The 16,261-nt window shown below is 35.2% G+C and overlaps 1 protein-coding gene across 2 annotated transcripts in view; it reads left to right on the top strand.

The window, feature by feature from the left end:
- Positions 1–16,261, top strand: part of mad1l1 (mitotic arrest deficient 1 like 1) — a 130,485-nt gene that overhangs the window by 11,439 nt on the left and 102,785 nt on the right. For both annotated transcript variants that reach the window (XM_079813494.1, XM_079813495.1), the window contains exon 10: positions 7,385–7,471. In XM_079813494.1, the coding sequence (XP_079669620.1) occupies positions 7,385–7,471 (87 nt within the window). The remainder of the gene's footprint in view (positions 1–7,384; positions 7,472–16,261) is intronic.

Below are 16,261 nucleotides of genomic sequence, written 5' to 3'. Positions count from 1 at the left end.
CAAAAAATGTATGGTGTTGATTCATATTGGTTTTACAGCTTTTAAGACAGCATTAATTCATTATTAAACAAGATTTCTGATTTTACCACCCAGAAAATGTCAGGTGGTGCGACTATATATTAATTAAAAATAATATACATATGCAATATACATATGAATTATTGTAAAATGCATATCACATTGTAAATTCCCTTTCCCTTTTCTATGTATTGCCCTTTTAGTCCAATTCATATAAACGGACACTTTTCTATGTGTTCAGAACACAATTTTCCATAAGGAGGTTTTATGTTTTTTACATTTTTGTATTATTATTTGTATACATTATATAATGGTTTACATTTATATTTCTTACTTCATTTTGCAATTGCAGTGGGAATTGATACTTCTAAATGTAAATTTGCTGGTCGCACCACCGGACATTTTAGGACTTTGAAACACCACAACTCAAAAAGTCAATTGAATTTCAAAAAAATTAAGAGTATCTTATAAAGGAAATATTGTAGATCAATTTGATATGTGACATGTATTTATTTTTTTATTTTTTTAGGAAAATTATGAATTCGGGAACAAAAAATACGTCATGTCATTGACCCAAAAACATTGTTTAAATAGTCCATGTGACTCCAGTGGTTCAACCTTAATGTTATGAAGTGACGAGAATACTTTTTGTGTGCTAAAAAGCAAACAAAAATAACGACTTTATACAATAATCTCTTCTTTTTTGTGTCACTCTCCTACGTGATTCACGTAAGCACCACAACGCATGCATGTGGTGCTCAGCCAATAGTGAGCCACCATTCTGCCATAGAACCCGGAATTTCTGCACTGTGAATAGCCCAACAACGTGAATTGCATAAGAGAGTGACTGGGAAGAGCAGACATTGTTGAATAAAGTTGTTTAATTTTTTTGGAAAAAAAATTGCGCTTGAAAAGTATTCTCGTCACTTCATTAACATTAAGGTTAAATCACTGGAGTCACATGGTCTATTTGAAGTGTTATGCGGCCTTCACGTTTCCGAGGTAAACATTGCACATGAATGCCCTCTGATGTGTCTACCACTGGGAAGTTCGGAAATAATTTTGATACCCAAAATTCCAGAGATGGGCGTGCCATAAACTTTAAACATGGTGGCGGGGAGAACTACTGCTGTGACAGGTTTGATTTTATTCGTTTTTCCCCAAAACGCCTAGATCGTCTTGTCTTGTTATTATTGTAGTGCATATTTACACTAGTAATCATTGGAAGCATATTGTGTTTTATACACAGCAAAAATAGCCTGCATTTGACAGAATCGTAGGCTTCGTAAATGTTTATATGGTTGTCAGTGTATATGACACTACAGTTTTATTACACTAATTTTGTTTTTTAATAAGATTTTCCCAATTAATAGGCAAGAATAAGCTTGGTGTCCTCCATGATTCCTGTTCATTCCGACAACAAAGCACTTGAATGTAACAAGCTCGTAATCACGGCTTCAGAAGTGGGAATTATCAAATTTCCGATAGCACGTGAAGGCAGCATTAATTGCGTTGCTGTCTATGGAGGGGTCCGAGAGCTCTCCGATTTCATCAAAAATATCTTAATTTGTGTTCCGAAGATGAACGAAGGTCTTACGGGTTTGGAACGACATGATGATTAGTAATTAATGACACACATTTCATTTTTGGTTGAACTAACCCTTTAATATGGATATGAGATAAGATAAGATATAAGATAAGTTAGTCATTCATAGTTTTATTTGTGTGTCCCAACTAGGAATTTTTTATTTTTGGGTGAACTGTGTGAAGAGCTCCCCTTAAACCCGAAGTGTACCGCCCGCGGGCACACCCCCCGCGAAAAAAATCGCAGGGGGGTTACTAAGCAACCACTGAATGTAATAACATAAAATAGGTATAATTTTAAAGCTTAGAGTCTCAGCTTTTCAATGCATCTATCCATGTTGGGATACTCTAAACGAGTGCTGAGTTATTAATCTAAAACGGAGTGTCCCGCCCGAGGGTGCCACCTAGCTGTGAAAAATTAATTGTCATATTTTTCAAAACTACTGCATTGATCAACACAAAATAGGTGTCATTTGAAAGCTTAGAGTCTAAACTTTACAATGAATGTAGCCATTATGATTATCTCCAAAGTAGTCATGAGTTATTTGCTGAAAAAATGGGGGGGGGAAATCATAACCCCCCCCCTCCATAAATTATGTTCTGCCATGTGTCAATCGCATCATACAGCTCAGATAGTCATGTGTCATAAGTCATTTGAAAGGTCTCGTGGAGCAGAATACAACAAGCCTAATTGTTTTGGGCTTTGACTAAACTTTTAGCGAGTTATTGTAAGTTAAGTCCTGCAAGACCCATATGTAAATAATATACTGATGCAGCATTCATGTGGCGTTTTTCACGTGTAACTTCATGAAACGTGGAAAATGGCAGATCATTATTTACAGCAGATTCTCACGATTAAAAAGAGCCCAAAGTCACCATAATCTGTCTTTTAGATCTATAGATATCCCTCGTTGAAGTATGACACACAAAAAACAGCGCAGAAGCACATGTGCGGAGTACAAAAATAACAGTTGCTTAGACTTGGCGTTTTTGCTGGTAACTTCATGAAACAAACTCCGATCGTTAAAAGTGGCACACCGTTACAGCAGATTACCACGATTAAAAAGAGACCAAAGAACACCATAATCTGCCACTCAGATCAGAAGTTATGATTTATTGAATTATGTACATGAAACCTGACAGGAGCACATGCTATTTTTGCACAAAAGTCACGTTTATGCTTGTAACTTCATGAAACTTTCTCAGATCGTTAAACATGGCACAACGTTATTTGCAGAAGATTCCCACGATTAAAAAGAGACCAAGGACACCATAATCCTTTGCGTCGATCACGAGATATTCCTCACAGATGATTTGGTGATCAGTGCAGTTTTGCAGAATATGGCCATTTACGTTATATAGCAGCTAGGGGGCGGTACACTCCGGTTTAGATGAATAACTCAGCGCTCGTCAAGAGCATATAATCTCAGCTTTCCAATGAATCTATCATTTTTTATAAGCTTTAAAATGATACCCATTATGTGTTATTATATAATATATATAATATAATATACATAATATTGTAATAATATAATGTTTTATCAGCAGTTTCTCAGCATTAGATTGTCCAAATGTAATAATAATTTATATTTTCTAAAAGTGTTTTAACAAATAATTCATACTTTTTGAATCTCCTTGCTATAGTTTGAGTTATGAGTCTTTAAATTTGTGTATTTCACTAAGAAAACAACAGTTTTGTAAATGTCAAGGACTGAACAAAAAGGCTACCTTTGTTCTAAATGCTGTAACTTTTGATTACTTTATGATATCGCCACAAAGATGCAGATCCAGATGCAGACCACATATAGGGGAACATCACCAAAAAATATTTTTTCTGCTGCCCTATTTCCTTCCTTAGTTATTGAATGTTAAATAAGAAATATTTGTAAAATTATTTAAAAAATATTTAAAAATATTCCCTTTTATCAGCAGTTTCTCAGCAATATATTGTACAAATATAATAAAATGTATATTTTCTAAAAATATAAAAAGTGTTCTAACAAATGATACCTACCATTTTACTCTCATTGCTATAGTTTTGAAGTTATGAGTCTTTAAATTTGTGTATGTCACTCAGAAAACAACAGTTTTCTAAAATTTTTCAAGGTGTCAAGGACTGAACAAAAAGGCTACTTTTGTTCTAAATGCTGTACGTTTTGATTACTTTATGCAATCGCCACAAAATTTTATCCAGATGCAGACCACATATAGGGGAACATCACCAAAAAAAGAATTATTCTACTGGCCTATTTCCTTCCTGAGTAATTGAATGTTAAATAAGAAATATTTGTAAAATTATTAAAAATGTATCAGCAGTTTCTCAGCAATATATTGTCCAAATATAATAATTTATATTTTCCAAAAATATAAAATGTTTGCTAACAAATGATACCTACCATTTGACTCTCCTTACTATAGTTTTGGAGTTATGAGTCTTTAAAGTTGTATATGTCACTCAGACAAAAAAACTTCTTAAAATACCTTCAGGGTGTAAGGGGTTAAATATACTGCAGTAATGACGGCTCAGTTCTTCGTCTGTCAACTTAACTCTAAAACAGATGCTTGTAATGTTGTGTAAGTGCTGTAATCTTCAACAGCAGAACTCTGATCATTTTCGCATCGTATGGCTTGGAGTGGAAGAGCTTTGAGCAGAATTTCTTCTCACAAGTACTTTGGCTATCAGAGGAACCATCATTTTGACCAAACAGAAACTGCAACGAAATTAGATTTGATATTAAACTGTTTAATATAAGTCAAACACACAACAAAAAATCTAGTTAAACATTCAAGGAATGTTTTTCATTAAATTAACAAATGGAACAATATTTAATTGTTTCCATTTTATATGCACCAATATTTACCAGACAATGAAAAGTCTTTGATCATGCTTTAGGGCACTTGGGGGCAAACAAAAAGCATTGCGATATTCACAATGGTGCTTAATTTTATATCACCAACAATATCATTGCAGATGTATTGTGAATGATTGTTTTCAATATGTGTGTTTGAATGTGGTAGAGAATAAACCTTCCACTTTGAGCATTCAGAAATTGCCCTGTAATGATTATTAACTTCAAATGGCACATCCTAGGTCACAGTTTTGTAGAGTCACCATCCTTCATGGATCTGGTCAAAATCTTAATTCCCGTATTAGGTACTTTCTCCTCATATAATTTCTCCCCTCCCTCTACACTGTGACATCCATTTTCCTCAGTGAAGGTCTTTGTTCCTGTTTGTATGCATTTCCTGTCTTTTGAAGTGTGATATGGCCTTGGGAGAGGTTTTTAAATGCAGGATTCTACTGATTATGCTCACATTCGCCTAGGTTAAAAACTGTATGTAATCAAGCTCTACTCAATGCTTTTCTGTTGCTTTGAGAGAACAATAGCACTGCGAATGAGCATAAAGCGCCCGTCTCTCTTTGGTGGTGCAGAAATCTGATTTTGGATTCTGATTGATCATTGAACATTTCTCATTCTGCTCTCGCTGCTCCCCAGGCCTATGAACCACCACATTCACCGGCAGTATAAATATGTCAGGCAGTAGTTCCGTTCTGCTCTCTCATGTTGTACCTGGGTGAGCAATGTAACTCTCGTGGGGATTCTCCAAATAAAAGAAACCAGTGTCATATCTTCTCAATGTTTTGTCTCAGCAAAGAAAAGTGCAGAGGTTGGGACTTTCCGTTTTTGTACCGTAGACTCATTTCGTCTCGCTGTGAAGGAAATGAGAGATAACAACCTGAAAAATGAAGAGGGACAGAGGAATTCATACTCTGTCTTATGATTCCTTTCCTTTATGTTCCCTTTGCGGCGATATTCCTACTATTTGAACGCTGAACCAATTGTCTTCGGAATTAGCTTTCATCTTGAATACAGAACAAAGGTGTCAACCATAAGATAGCACTTTCATCATAGAAATTTAAAGAAAAATTGTCAAACTTGAGCAAATGCGTTCGGAACCTTTCTCTCTGTGGGTGTGATCAAGTTCATGAGCTTTTTGTTTGATGTTGACAGCTCAGTTAATTATGCAAATCATAGACAGCAAATGTAATTTAACATGCCCTATGATCATTTGAAGCATGACCCAGTAGTTATCTGTGTATGTTATATAGAAATAAATATGAATATATTAGGATTTTTGAATATATTGCTGCTGAATTCTTGCGCTGAGCACTTCCAGCAAGCATAACGTAGCATTTATAAACCGAATTTGCATAATTATGTCAACTTGCTTTTATGAGAATGCTTGGGAGAATAACAACACCAAACAATAAAGCCCTGTGTAACAGTATGGGATTTGAAGAATTTATAATCTTTTAAATGAAGATTGATTTTAACCAGAAAGCCTTTTTTATCATGGCCCAGTGATTATAATAGACAATAATACAAGTTAATTAGTTAAAATTAAATAAAATGGCTAGCAACAAAGTAAATAAAATGTTACATATTTAAAAACACTATTGAACAATATGGAAAATTTTGGACTATGGGAGGTTAATGAGTTAGAAAAGTCAATGTATTTTTGCAAAAAGCTAAAAAAGGAAAACCCATTTCAGGACAATACAGCTTTTGGACTTGAGAAAATGTATTCATCTATATTAGGAAGCAGATTCTGAATGCACAAATTAATTTGTTTCATTAGCAGCTGCTAATGAGTATTTTAGAGAATGAGTTTTCAGAGTTTACAGTTTGTAGTCTTAGCTTTCCATGAATAAGGTACATTGGTGCACCATTAGGACAGACAAAAAGAGACAGTTGTGAGAACTATTATATGTGTATTGTTTAACATAATTAACCTTGCATAAAATCTAGGCAGTTTTAAAGTAAGCATTAGCAATCGACCAACATGGATTAAAAAAAAAAAAAATTATGGCTGATGCCAATACAGTGCATCCGGAAAGTATTCACAGAAATGTATTAAAAATATATATTTTTTTTAAATAAAAAATCACCCTTTGCCATGACACAAAATTTAGCTCAGGTGCGTCCTGCTTCCACTGATCATCCTTGAGATGTTTCTACAACTTGAAGTAAATTCAGTTGATTGGACATGATTTGGAAAGGCACACACCTGTCTATATAAGGTCCCACACTTAACAGTGCATGTCAGAGCACAAACCAAGCCATGAAATCCAAGGAATTGTCTGTAGACCCCCCGAGACAGGATTGTATCATTGAAGGTCCCGATGAGCACAGTGGCCTCCATCATCCGTAAATGGAAGAAGTTTGGAACCACCAGGACTCTTTCTGGTTGTCATTATGGGGTATTGTTTGTAGAATTTTGAGGAAAATATTGATTTTAATCTATTTTGAAATAAGGCTGTAACATAACAAAATGTGGAAAAAGTGAAGCGCTGTGAATACTTTCCGGATGCACTGTATTTATAATTATTAACTAGTTTTAACTGCCAAGTGTGTGGTATTTATTGCAATGTGGCAAATTTTGCACTAAACCTTGTTACCATAGCCAACATTTAAGAAATGGGGTTGTTGGAGAGTCAAACTTTGTATACAATAACTATAAAGTATAAAATGGTTCGTTTAATATTCTAATATAGTTTGATTTCCTGAAGTGAAAGATCAGCATTTTCTGAAGGTGAAGCACTTACTTTCAGTGAGCATTTGCTAAAAAAAAAAAAAAAGGTATTTTATTGGACCTCTCAGGCCCTTTTTTGTACCCTGTTCATCTTTCATTGTGCTAGTAGATTATTAAATATTTAATAATCTAGCAGATTATAAATGGATTATATCTGTTATTTAACTTTAAAAATGTTTTGTTGTAGGAAACCTGAGGATTTATCCAGGGAGGTGATACAGATTCAACAGCGAGAACTTAATCTGAAACAGCAGAACTACACACTCAATAGCAGGTAAATACACACGCGTTCACATGCACTAAAAGATATGAACCGTTGACTTTGGGTCATGAATTTTGACTCATCACTCTTGATTTAAAGGGATAGTTCACCCAAAAATGATAATTCTGTCATCATGTACTCACCCTCAAGTCGTTCCAAACCTGTATGAATTTCTTTCTTCTGCTGAACACAAAGGAAATTAAAGCTGCAAGCAGCATTTAGCGGGGTTCAAGCCTTTAAGGCCTTTAAGCACACAATCATCAAAAGACATTAATTTTTATTTAGCAAGATTTTAAACACTGAAATAATAGATGGAAAATACCATTTACAGTCAATACAGGCAATTTACAATAGGAAATACGTGGTTTTAAAAGGCTTTTAACAGTTATAGCGTCACCTATGGTCCGATTTCCATAAAACTTTGCATGCTTGTTAAAGATGTTATCTTACATATGCAAAAACAATTTTCGTGAAGTTTTGAGTTTTCCCTTAGAATTTATAGGCTTTTGAGTGTATGTTGCCACACCTCTTTTCTAAATGACCCTGTAATAGCCATTCAAATGCAAAAGTTCAACTTTTTTTCAATAATTATTGATCTAGAGAGTCCAGAGAATTATCCTAGACTAGTTTGGTTCCAATCGGGCAAAAAACCAGGGACTAGTTCGCAAAAGTAGGTTTTGAACATACTCGGGAATATTTAATGAACATATTAATTGACAGCAACAGTTCTAGAGAAAAAGTTGTTTGGTATGAGGAGATCTATCAAATGATATGCATATTTCGTGGATGTGTGCAACACCACGTGATTACAGAGCCGTAAAACTCGTTAGCGCCAACTAGTGGCCGATTTCTTTCAAAATTCTTACAGACCTCTAGGGCCATGAGACTTGTCTAATAGGTGCTCAAATTTAATTGGCTGTGGCAGCCATGTTTTTTAAGATACGCCAATGTCCTCATAGACATACTTGGTACCTTGGACCAAGACACTGCATACCAATTTTCAAGTCAATCGGACTAGCGGTCAGGTGGTTAAAGCCATTTTGATGTTTTTTAACGTTATTGTGCCACCAAGTGTTAAATCGTCGCGATTTTTTTATCGTGACCAAAGACTCAGCCTATACACATGTGTACCAAGTTTGGTGAAGATATCTCATTTTGTTCCTGAGTTATAGCCCTTTTAGTAAATAGGCTCCCCCCTGAACGATTATTTTTACGCTCCTTAACAACCGTGAATATAAATTTCGACTTTTTTTGATAATTATTGATAATCTGACTCCAGAGAACATTTTGACACTGGTTTGGTTCCGATCCGGCAAAAAACCTAGGACTAGTTTGCAAAAGTAGTTTTTTGACAAAATGCAAAATGGCGGAAAATCTATCATAGCGGAAATGAAATCGGAGATATACGTTTTGTTCTTCATGGACTCACCTTTCCAATGATATAAGACACTTGAGTCTACAACATAGGGTTTAGGAGTTATGAGCCATTTTGCACTTTTGATTGCTGTAGCGCCACCTATTGGCCAATCGAGTTCATACTCTGACAACATTAGCCTCGATTTTTGTACTACCATCTGATAAAGATTGAACAATATTAGTTTAGAGGATAAGCCAATGAGTGGTCTTCTGCTGCAATCTGGTGGCAATTTTAGGTAATACGCCATAATATATTTGAAATAAATTAATTTGACAAAATGTAATTGTAAATATTGCAATAGTGACTTTATAATGTCTAAATAGGAATTATAGAACATGATAAGTAAATAGTATGACAAAATGACCATTTAAGCCCAGCAGGTGGCAGCAGAGAACCACTCATTGGCTCATTTTCATTTTAAATGTCTGTTTTTCATTTAATGGGCACATTTTCCAAGTTAATGTCTTCAAACGTGCTTAACTCACATGCACATTTTGTTGGAGATATAGATATTTGAAATAAATGATGGGTAACAAATAGCTTATTCCAGGTTTTCCCCTTTAAAACATATTTTCAGGCATTATTTTAATTGTAATTTAATAATTATTGTAAAAACATTAATCAAATGAACAAATTAATTGATAAACATTGACAAAATGTCATTTGCAACATTTATTATAATGATTTTATAAAGTTTAAATATGCTTAGTAAGCAGAATGAACCAATGAGTGGTCTTCTGCTGCCATCTGGTGGCAATTTTAGGTAATACGTTTTTAACATAATTGTGAATAAATAAATAAATAACAATTTGATTGACAGTATTGGTTCTTGAGGCAAAGTTGTTCAGTATGAGGAGATCTATCATAATTTCTGCACATTATGTGGATGTTTTTTACCCCACCTGATTACAGAGATGGAAAATACCATTTACAGCCAATACAGGCAATTCACCATTGGGAATACATGGTTTTCAAAGCTTTTTAACAGTTATAGCGCCACCTATGGTCCGATCTCCATGAAACTTTGCATGCTTCTTCAGCATGTTATGTCACATATACATAACAATTTTCGTGAAGTTTTAAGTTTTCCTTTAGGATTTATAGGCTTTTGAGTGTATTTTGCTACGCCCCTCTTCTAAATGACCCTGTTATAGCCATCCATATGCAAAAGTTCAACTTTTTTTCGATAATTATTGATCTAGAGAGTCCAGAGAATTGTCCTACACTTGTTTGGTTCTGATCGGGCAAAAATCCAGGGACTAGTTCGCAAAAGTAGGTTTTAAACATAATCACATATATTTAATTAACGATTTGATTGACAGCAATAGTTCAAGAGGCAAAGTTGTTCAGTATGAGGAGATCTATCAAATGATATGCATATTTTGTGGATGTGTGCAACACCACGTGATTACAGAGCCATAAAACTCGTTAGCGCCAACTAGTGGCTGATTTCTTTCAAAATTCTTACAGATTTCTAGGGCCATGAGTCAAACATGCCCATCGAGTTTCGTTCCGATCGGCCTCCGTTAACCTTGTCTAATAGGTGCTCAAATTGAATTGGCTCTGGCGGCCATGTTTTTTGAGATACGCCAATTTCCTCATAGACATATATGGTACCTTGGACCAAGACACTGCATACCAATTTTCAAGTCAATCAGACTAATGGTCAAGTGGTCATAGCCTTTTTCATGTTATTATCATGTTATAGCGCCACCAAGTGGCCAATCGTCGCGATTGTTTTATCGTGACCAAAGACTGAGCCCATACATATGAGTACCAAGTTTGGTGAAGATATCTTATTTTGATCTAGAGTTATAGCCTTTTAAGTAAAATAGGCTCCGCCCTGAACGTCAATTTTTACGCCCCTTAACGACCTTGAATCCAAATTATGACTTTTTTTCAATTATTATTGATATTCAGACTCCAGAGAACATTTTGGCACTGGTTTGGTTCCGATCGGACAAAAAACCTAGGACTAGTTTGCAAAAGTAGTTTTTTGACAAAATTCAAAATGGCGGAAAAATTTGCATACCGGAAATGAAATCGGAGATATACATTTTTTACGTCAGGTATTCAGCTTTCCAATGATATAAGACACTTGAGTCTACAACATACGGTTTAGGAGTTATGAGCAGTTTTGCACAATTGATTGCTATAGCGCCACCTATAGGCCAATCGGGGTCATAATTTGATAACCTCTCCTCGATTTTTGTACTACCTATTGGCCAAGTTTCAAGTCTCTAGCCCTTACAGTTTGGTCTGCACGATGCGTTTTAGGTCTGAATAATAATAATAATAATAATAATTAAAGCTGCGAGCAGCATTTAGCGGGGTTCAAGCCTTTAAGGCCTTTAAGCACACAAGCATCAAAAGACATTACATTTTATTTAGCAAGATTTTAAACACTGAAATAATAGATGGAAAAGTCAATTTACAGGCAATTTACCATAGGAAACATGGTTTTAAAAGGTTTTTAACAGTTATAGCGCCACCTATGGTCCGATCTCTATAAAACGTTTAATGCTTGTTAAGGATCTAATGTTACATGTGCCCACCAATTTTCGTGAAGTTTTGAGCTTTCCCTTAGAATTTATAGGCTTTTGAGTGTATTTTGCCACGCCTCTTTTCTAAATGACCCTGTTATAGCCATCCAAATGCAAAAGTTCAACTTTTTTGATAATTATTAATCTAGAGAGTCCAGAGAATTGTCCTAGACTGGTTTGGTTCCGATCGGGCAAAAAAAACGGGACTAGTTTGCAAAAGTAGGTTTGTAACATAATTTCGAATATTAAATGAACGATTTGATTGACAGCAATGTTTCTAGAGGCAAAGTTGTTCAGTTTGAGGAGATCTATCAAATTATATCAATATTGTGGGAATATGTGAAACATCACGTGATTACAGAGCCATAAAATTCGTTGGCGCCTACTAGTGGCCAATTTCTTAAAAAAATATTACAGACCTCTAGGACCATGAGTCAAACATGCTCACCAAGTTTTGTTCCGATCCTGTTAACCTTGTCTAATAGGTGCTCAAATTTCATTGGCCAATGGCGGCCATGTTTTTTGAGCTTCGCCAATTTCCTCACAGACATGCATGGTACCTTGGACCAAGACACTGCATACCAACTTTCAAATCAATCGGACTAGCAGTCAGGTGGTTATAGCCCTTTTCATGTTTTTTTCATGTTATAGCGCCACCAAGTGTTCAATCCTCACAATTCTTTGTACCGTGACCAAAGACTCAGCCCATACACATGTGTACCAAGTTTGGTGAAGATATCTCATTTCGTTCCTGAGTTATAGCCCTTTTAGTAAAATAGACTCTGAAACAGGCTTCAAACCAGTTGTTACATTATGCATGCTTTCACACACACACACACACACACACACACACACACACACACACACACACACACACACACACACACACACACACACACACACACACACACACACACAATGTTTTTGTAATATGTTATTGTGAAAATATATTTTAATGGTCTATGAGCATGTCACATTTTTTTGTGAAATACACCACGTTCTAGTATTATTTACTATGATTAACCATGATTCTAATGTGATTTACCATGATTTACCACATTGCTAGTAATTATGTGAAGTGACAGTACAAATGAAGAGATAAAATCTGACAAAATATGAGTATGTTATAATAGTAATTGCTTTTGTCACTGTTGAAAATTATTAACTTTAAAAGGAAAGTGAGTCAATAAGTGGTCTTCTGCTGCCCTCTGCTGGACATTCTACTTATTAATAAAGTCTTTTCACAGTTGCTTTGCAATAGACATTATAAAATCACTTATATATCAAATTGGTCTTCCATGTTAATTCCATTCTGCCTGCTTATACACACACACACACACACACACTTTTTTAATTCTATGGTCTATAATCATTTCACATAACTCTTTCTAACTATTAATCAGATTATTAAAAATGTATTCAGAAACATAGGACCACCCACACACATTTTGTTGTAGATACAGACATTTGAACTTTATGTTGCAGTAAACAAAATGTTTCCTGCAAGTCTCCTTCAAGATTCACATTTCTCAATGTGACAATTGTCAATAGTCATACTTAATAGATTAATTTTGACTAAATGTGATTGTAAATGTTAAAATAGTGATTTTTTTAACTTCTTAACCCGCACCGGTTCGTGGAGGGGGGGGTTGACGGAAGTGGGGGGGTGTGTACTTTTATTTACTTTTGTTTTATACAAAATATTCAATCAACTATCACAAACTATGCATCATTTGAAAGCTAAAACACTCAAGATTCATGTTCTGAACTTGTTTTTGCAATAAATACACCAGAGAGGAAAGGGTTAAATGAAACCCTAAAGGACCAGCCATGTAAACATTAGAAAAATATCAGCGTTACTCATCTTTCATCTCCTGTCGTTCAGATCAGATCGGACGAATCCAATAAACACCCGCATACATCTCTGTGTAAGAGTCCACTCTTCAAAATGCATCCCACTTTTTAATCCAAAACAACGAAAAAATAGGGAAAAAACTAAAAATCCTCCGTTGTTTGCAAGAGAGTTTTGAGTTAGCGTGATCAATCATGTCCATTTTCAATGAAATATCGATTCTATTCCGTGTCTGGCAAACTCCCCCTGCTAGAATGGCTTCTCCCACGTATTTTAAACCCTCCCCCGTCTCTCTCCTTCAATCAGAGACTCTTCTGGGATGCATCATATAGAGGAAGTGCCTTACAGGCTTGGTGAGCTGTCAATCATTGCGCCCATGGTTTTCGTTGGATAAAGGCACTCGGTGCCCAGCCAATGCCTTTCCAACAAAGGTTTGATTGATGGACTTAGTAACCAATCAAAAGGCATTATCTTGCGCAGTTTGCGTAAGTAGGCTTTGGTGAATACAGTTTGCGCGCTGGCTGCACGTTCTCCATGGCGCAACTCCAGTGGAGCGCGCTGTCTCTCACTGACGCTTCCCATCAGCTAAATGAGTTTTTTACACTTTGTAATCTCTGTAAATAGTTGCTTTAGTTTTTCAGTAACTGTTTATCCATTATAATTAGTAGTATATTGCAGTTTATTGCAGATTTATTTGAATGAAAAACTACTCTTTACAATAGCAAATGTTCTGAAATAAATGGCCTTTTTGAAATGACGCCTAGACTTTTCTTGACATAAAAGCTCACAGAAGCTACATTACTGAGAGAATCATCCTCATATTTGAATCATGACATGATTAGACATTCAGTTTTATATTTAAGTTATTTTCAGGCTCTTAACATTAAATTATAATATTTTTTTCCCTAAGTGAATACAAAAAACAAAAAACGTGAGTCACTTACATGTATATTTACATGTATATTACTCTGTTCCCATATTACTTTGAGTTATTATGACTCTTGGGTAGCAATATTTCAAGTGTCTAGTTTAAAATAAGACCAGGTTTATGAATATAGACCATAGGGTTTAAGAGCTGCAGACATTTTCATTTGGGTATATCGTTTTCAAAAAATTCCACAAAAATGGGGCGCTTGTTAAGAGGTTAAAGTCTGAATATGACTTATAGATCAATATTAGAGTGTAGTACAATAAAATGAACAGCGGGGGGCAGCAAACGACCACTTTTTGGCTTAATATACCATTATTGTCATATGAACCCTGTAATTTTCACCTTTTTAACTGTTATAGAGGCAAATAATGTCCGATCTTTCTGAAAATGTTCATGCTTGTTTAGAGGCATAGTACACATGTTCTGACTTGTTTTTAAGAATATCTGAGCATTCATTGAATAGATATAGGCATTTGGGGACACTTGGTCAAGGCCGGACACACACACACACACACACACACACACTTTTTTAATGCTATGGTCTATAATCATTTAACATTGCTCTTTGTAACTATTAATCAGATTTTTAAAAATGTATTCAGAAACATAGGACTACACACACACATTTTGTTGTAGATACAGACATTTTAACTATATGATGTTGCAGTAAACAAAATGTTTCCTGCAAGTCTCCTTCAAGATTCACATTTCTCAATGTGACAATTGTCAATAGTAATACTTAATAGATTAATTTTAACTAAATGTGATTGCAAATGTTAAAATAGTGATTTATTTTAAGCTGAATATGACTTGTAGATCAATATTAGAGTGTAGTACAATAAAATGAACAGCGGGGGGCAGCAAACGACCACTTATTGGCTTAATATACCATTATTTTCATAATTTTCAGCTTTTTAACTGTTATAGAGGCAAATATTGTCCTATCTGTCTGAAATGTTTCATGCTTGTTTAGAGGCATAGTACACATGTTCTGACTTGTTTTTAAGAATATCTGAGCATTCATTGAATAGATATAGGCATTTGGGGACACTTGGCCAAGGCCACACCTTGAAATAATGTTATAGCCATTCAGATGCAATAGTTTAACTTTATTTTAAATAATTATTGCTCTAAAGAGTCCAGAGAATCGTACTACAGTGGTTTGGTTCCGATCGGGCAAAAAAATCTAGGACTAGATTGCAAAATGAGGTTATTAACATAATTGTGAATGTTTAAATAACGATTTGATTGACAGTATTGGTTCTTGAAGCAAAGTTGTTCAGTATGAGGAGATCTATCATAATTTATGCATATTATGTGGATGTTTTTAACCCCACCTGATTACAGAGATGGAAAATACCATTTGCAGCCAATACAGGCATTTCACCATAGGGAATACATGGTTTTCAAAGCGTTTTAACAGTTATAGCGCCACCTATGGTCCGATCTCCATGAAACTTTGCAGGATTCTTCAGCATGTTATGATACATATACATAACATTTTTCGTGAAGTTTTGAGTTTTCCTTTAGGATTTATAGCCTTTTGAGTGTATTTTGCTAAGCTCCTCTTCTAAATGACCCTGTTATAGCCATCCAAATGCAAAAGTTCAACTTTTTTTTCGATAATTATTAATCTAGAGAGTCCAGAGAATTGTTCTAGACTGGTTTGGTTCCCATCGGGCAAAAATCCAGGGACTAGTTCGCAAAAGTAGGTTTTAAACATAATCGCGGATATTTAATGAACGGTTTGATTGACAGCAATGCTGCTAGAGGCAAAGTTGTTCAACATGAGGAGACCTATCATATGATGTGTATATTTGGTTGATGTGTGCAACACCACGTGATTACAGAGCCATAAAACTCGTTAGCGCCAACTAGTGGCCGATTTCTTTCAAAATTCTTACAGACCTCTAGGGCCATGAGTCAAAGATGCCCACCAAGTTTCATTCCGATCGGCCTCCGTTAACCTTGTCTTAGAGGTGCTCAAACTTCATTAGCCGATAGCAGCCATGTTTTTTGAGATACGCCAATGTCCTCATAGACATATATGGTACCTTGG

This window comes from Gobio gobio (genome assembly GCF_949357685.1).
Source record: "Gobio gobio genome assembly, chromosome: 3".
In the NCBI taxonomy this organism is placed as follows: Eukaryota; Metazoa; Chordata; class Actinopteri; order Cypriniformes; family Gobionidae; genus Gobio; species Gobio gobio.
Note: the sequence above shows the minus strand (reverse complement) of the source record. Positions and strands in the feature narration are given on the sequence as shown.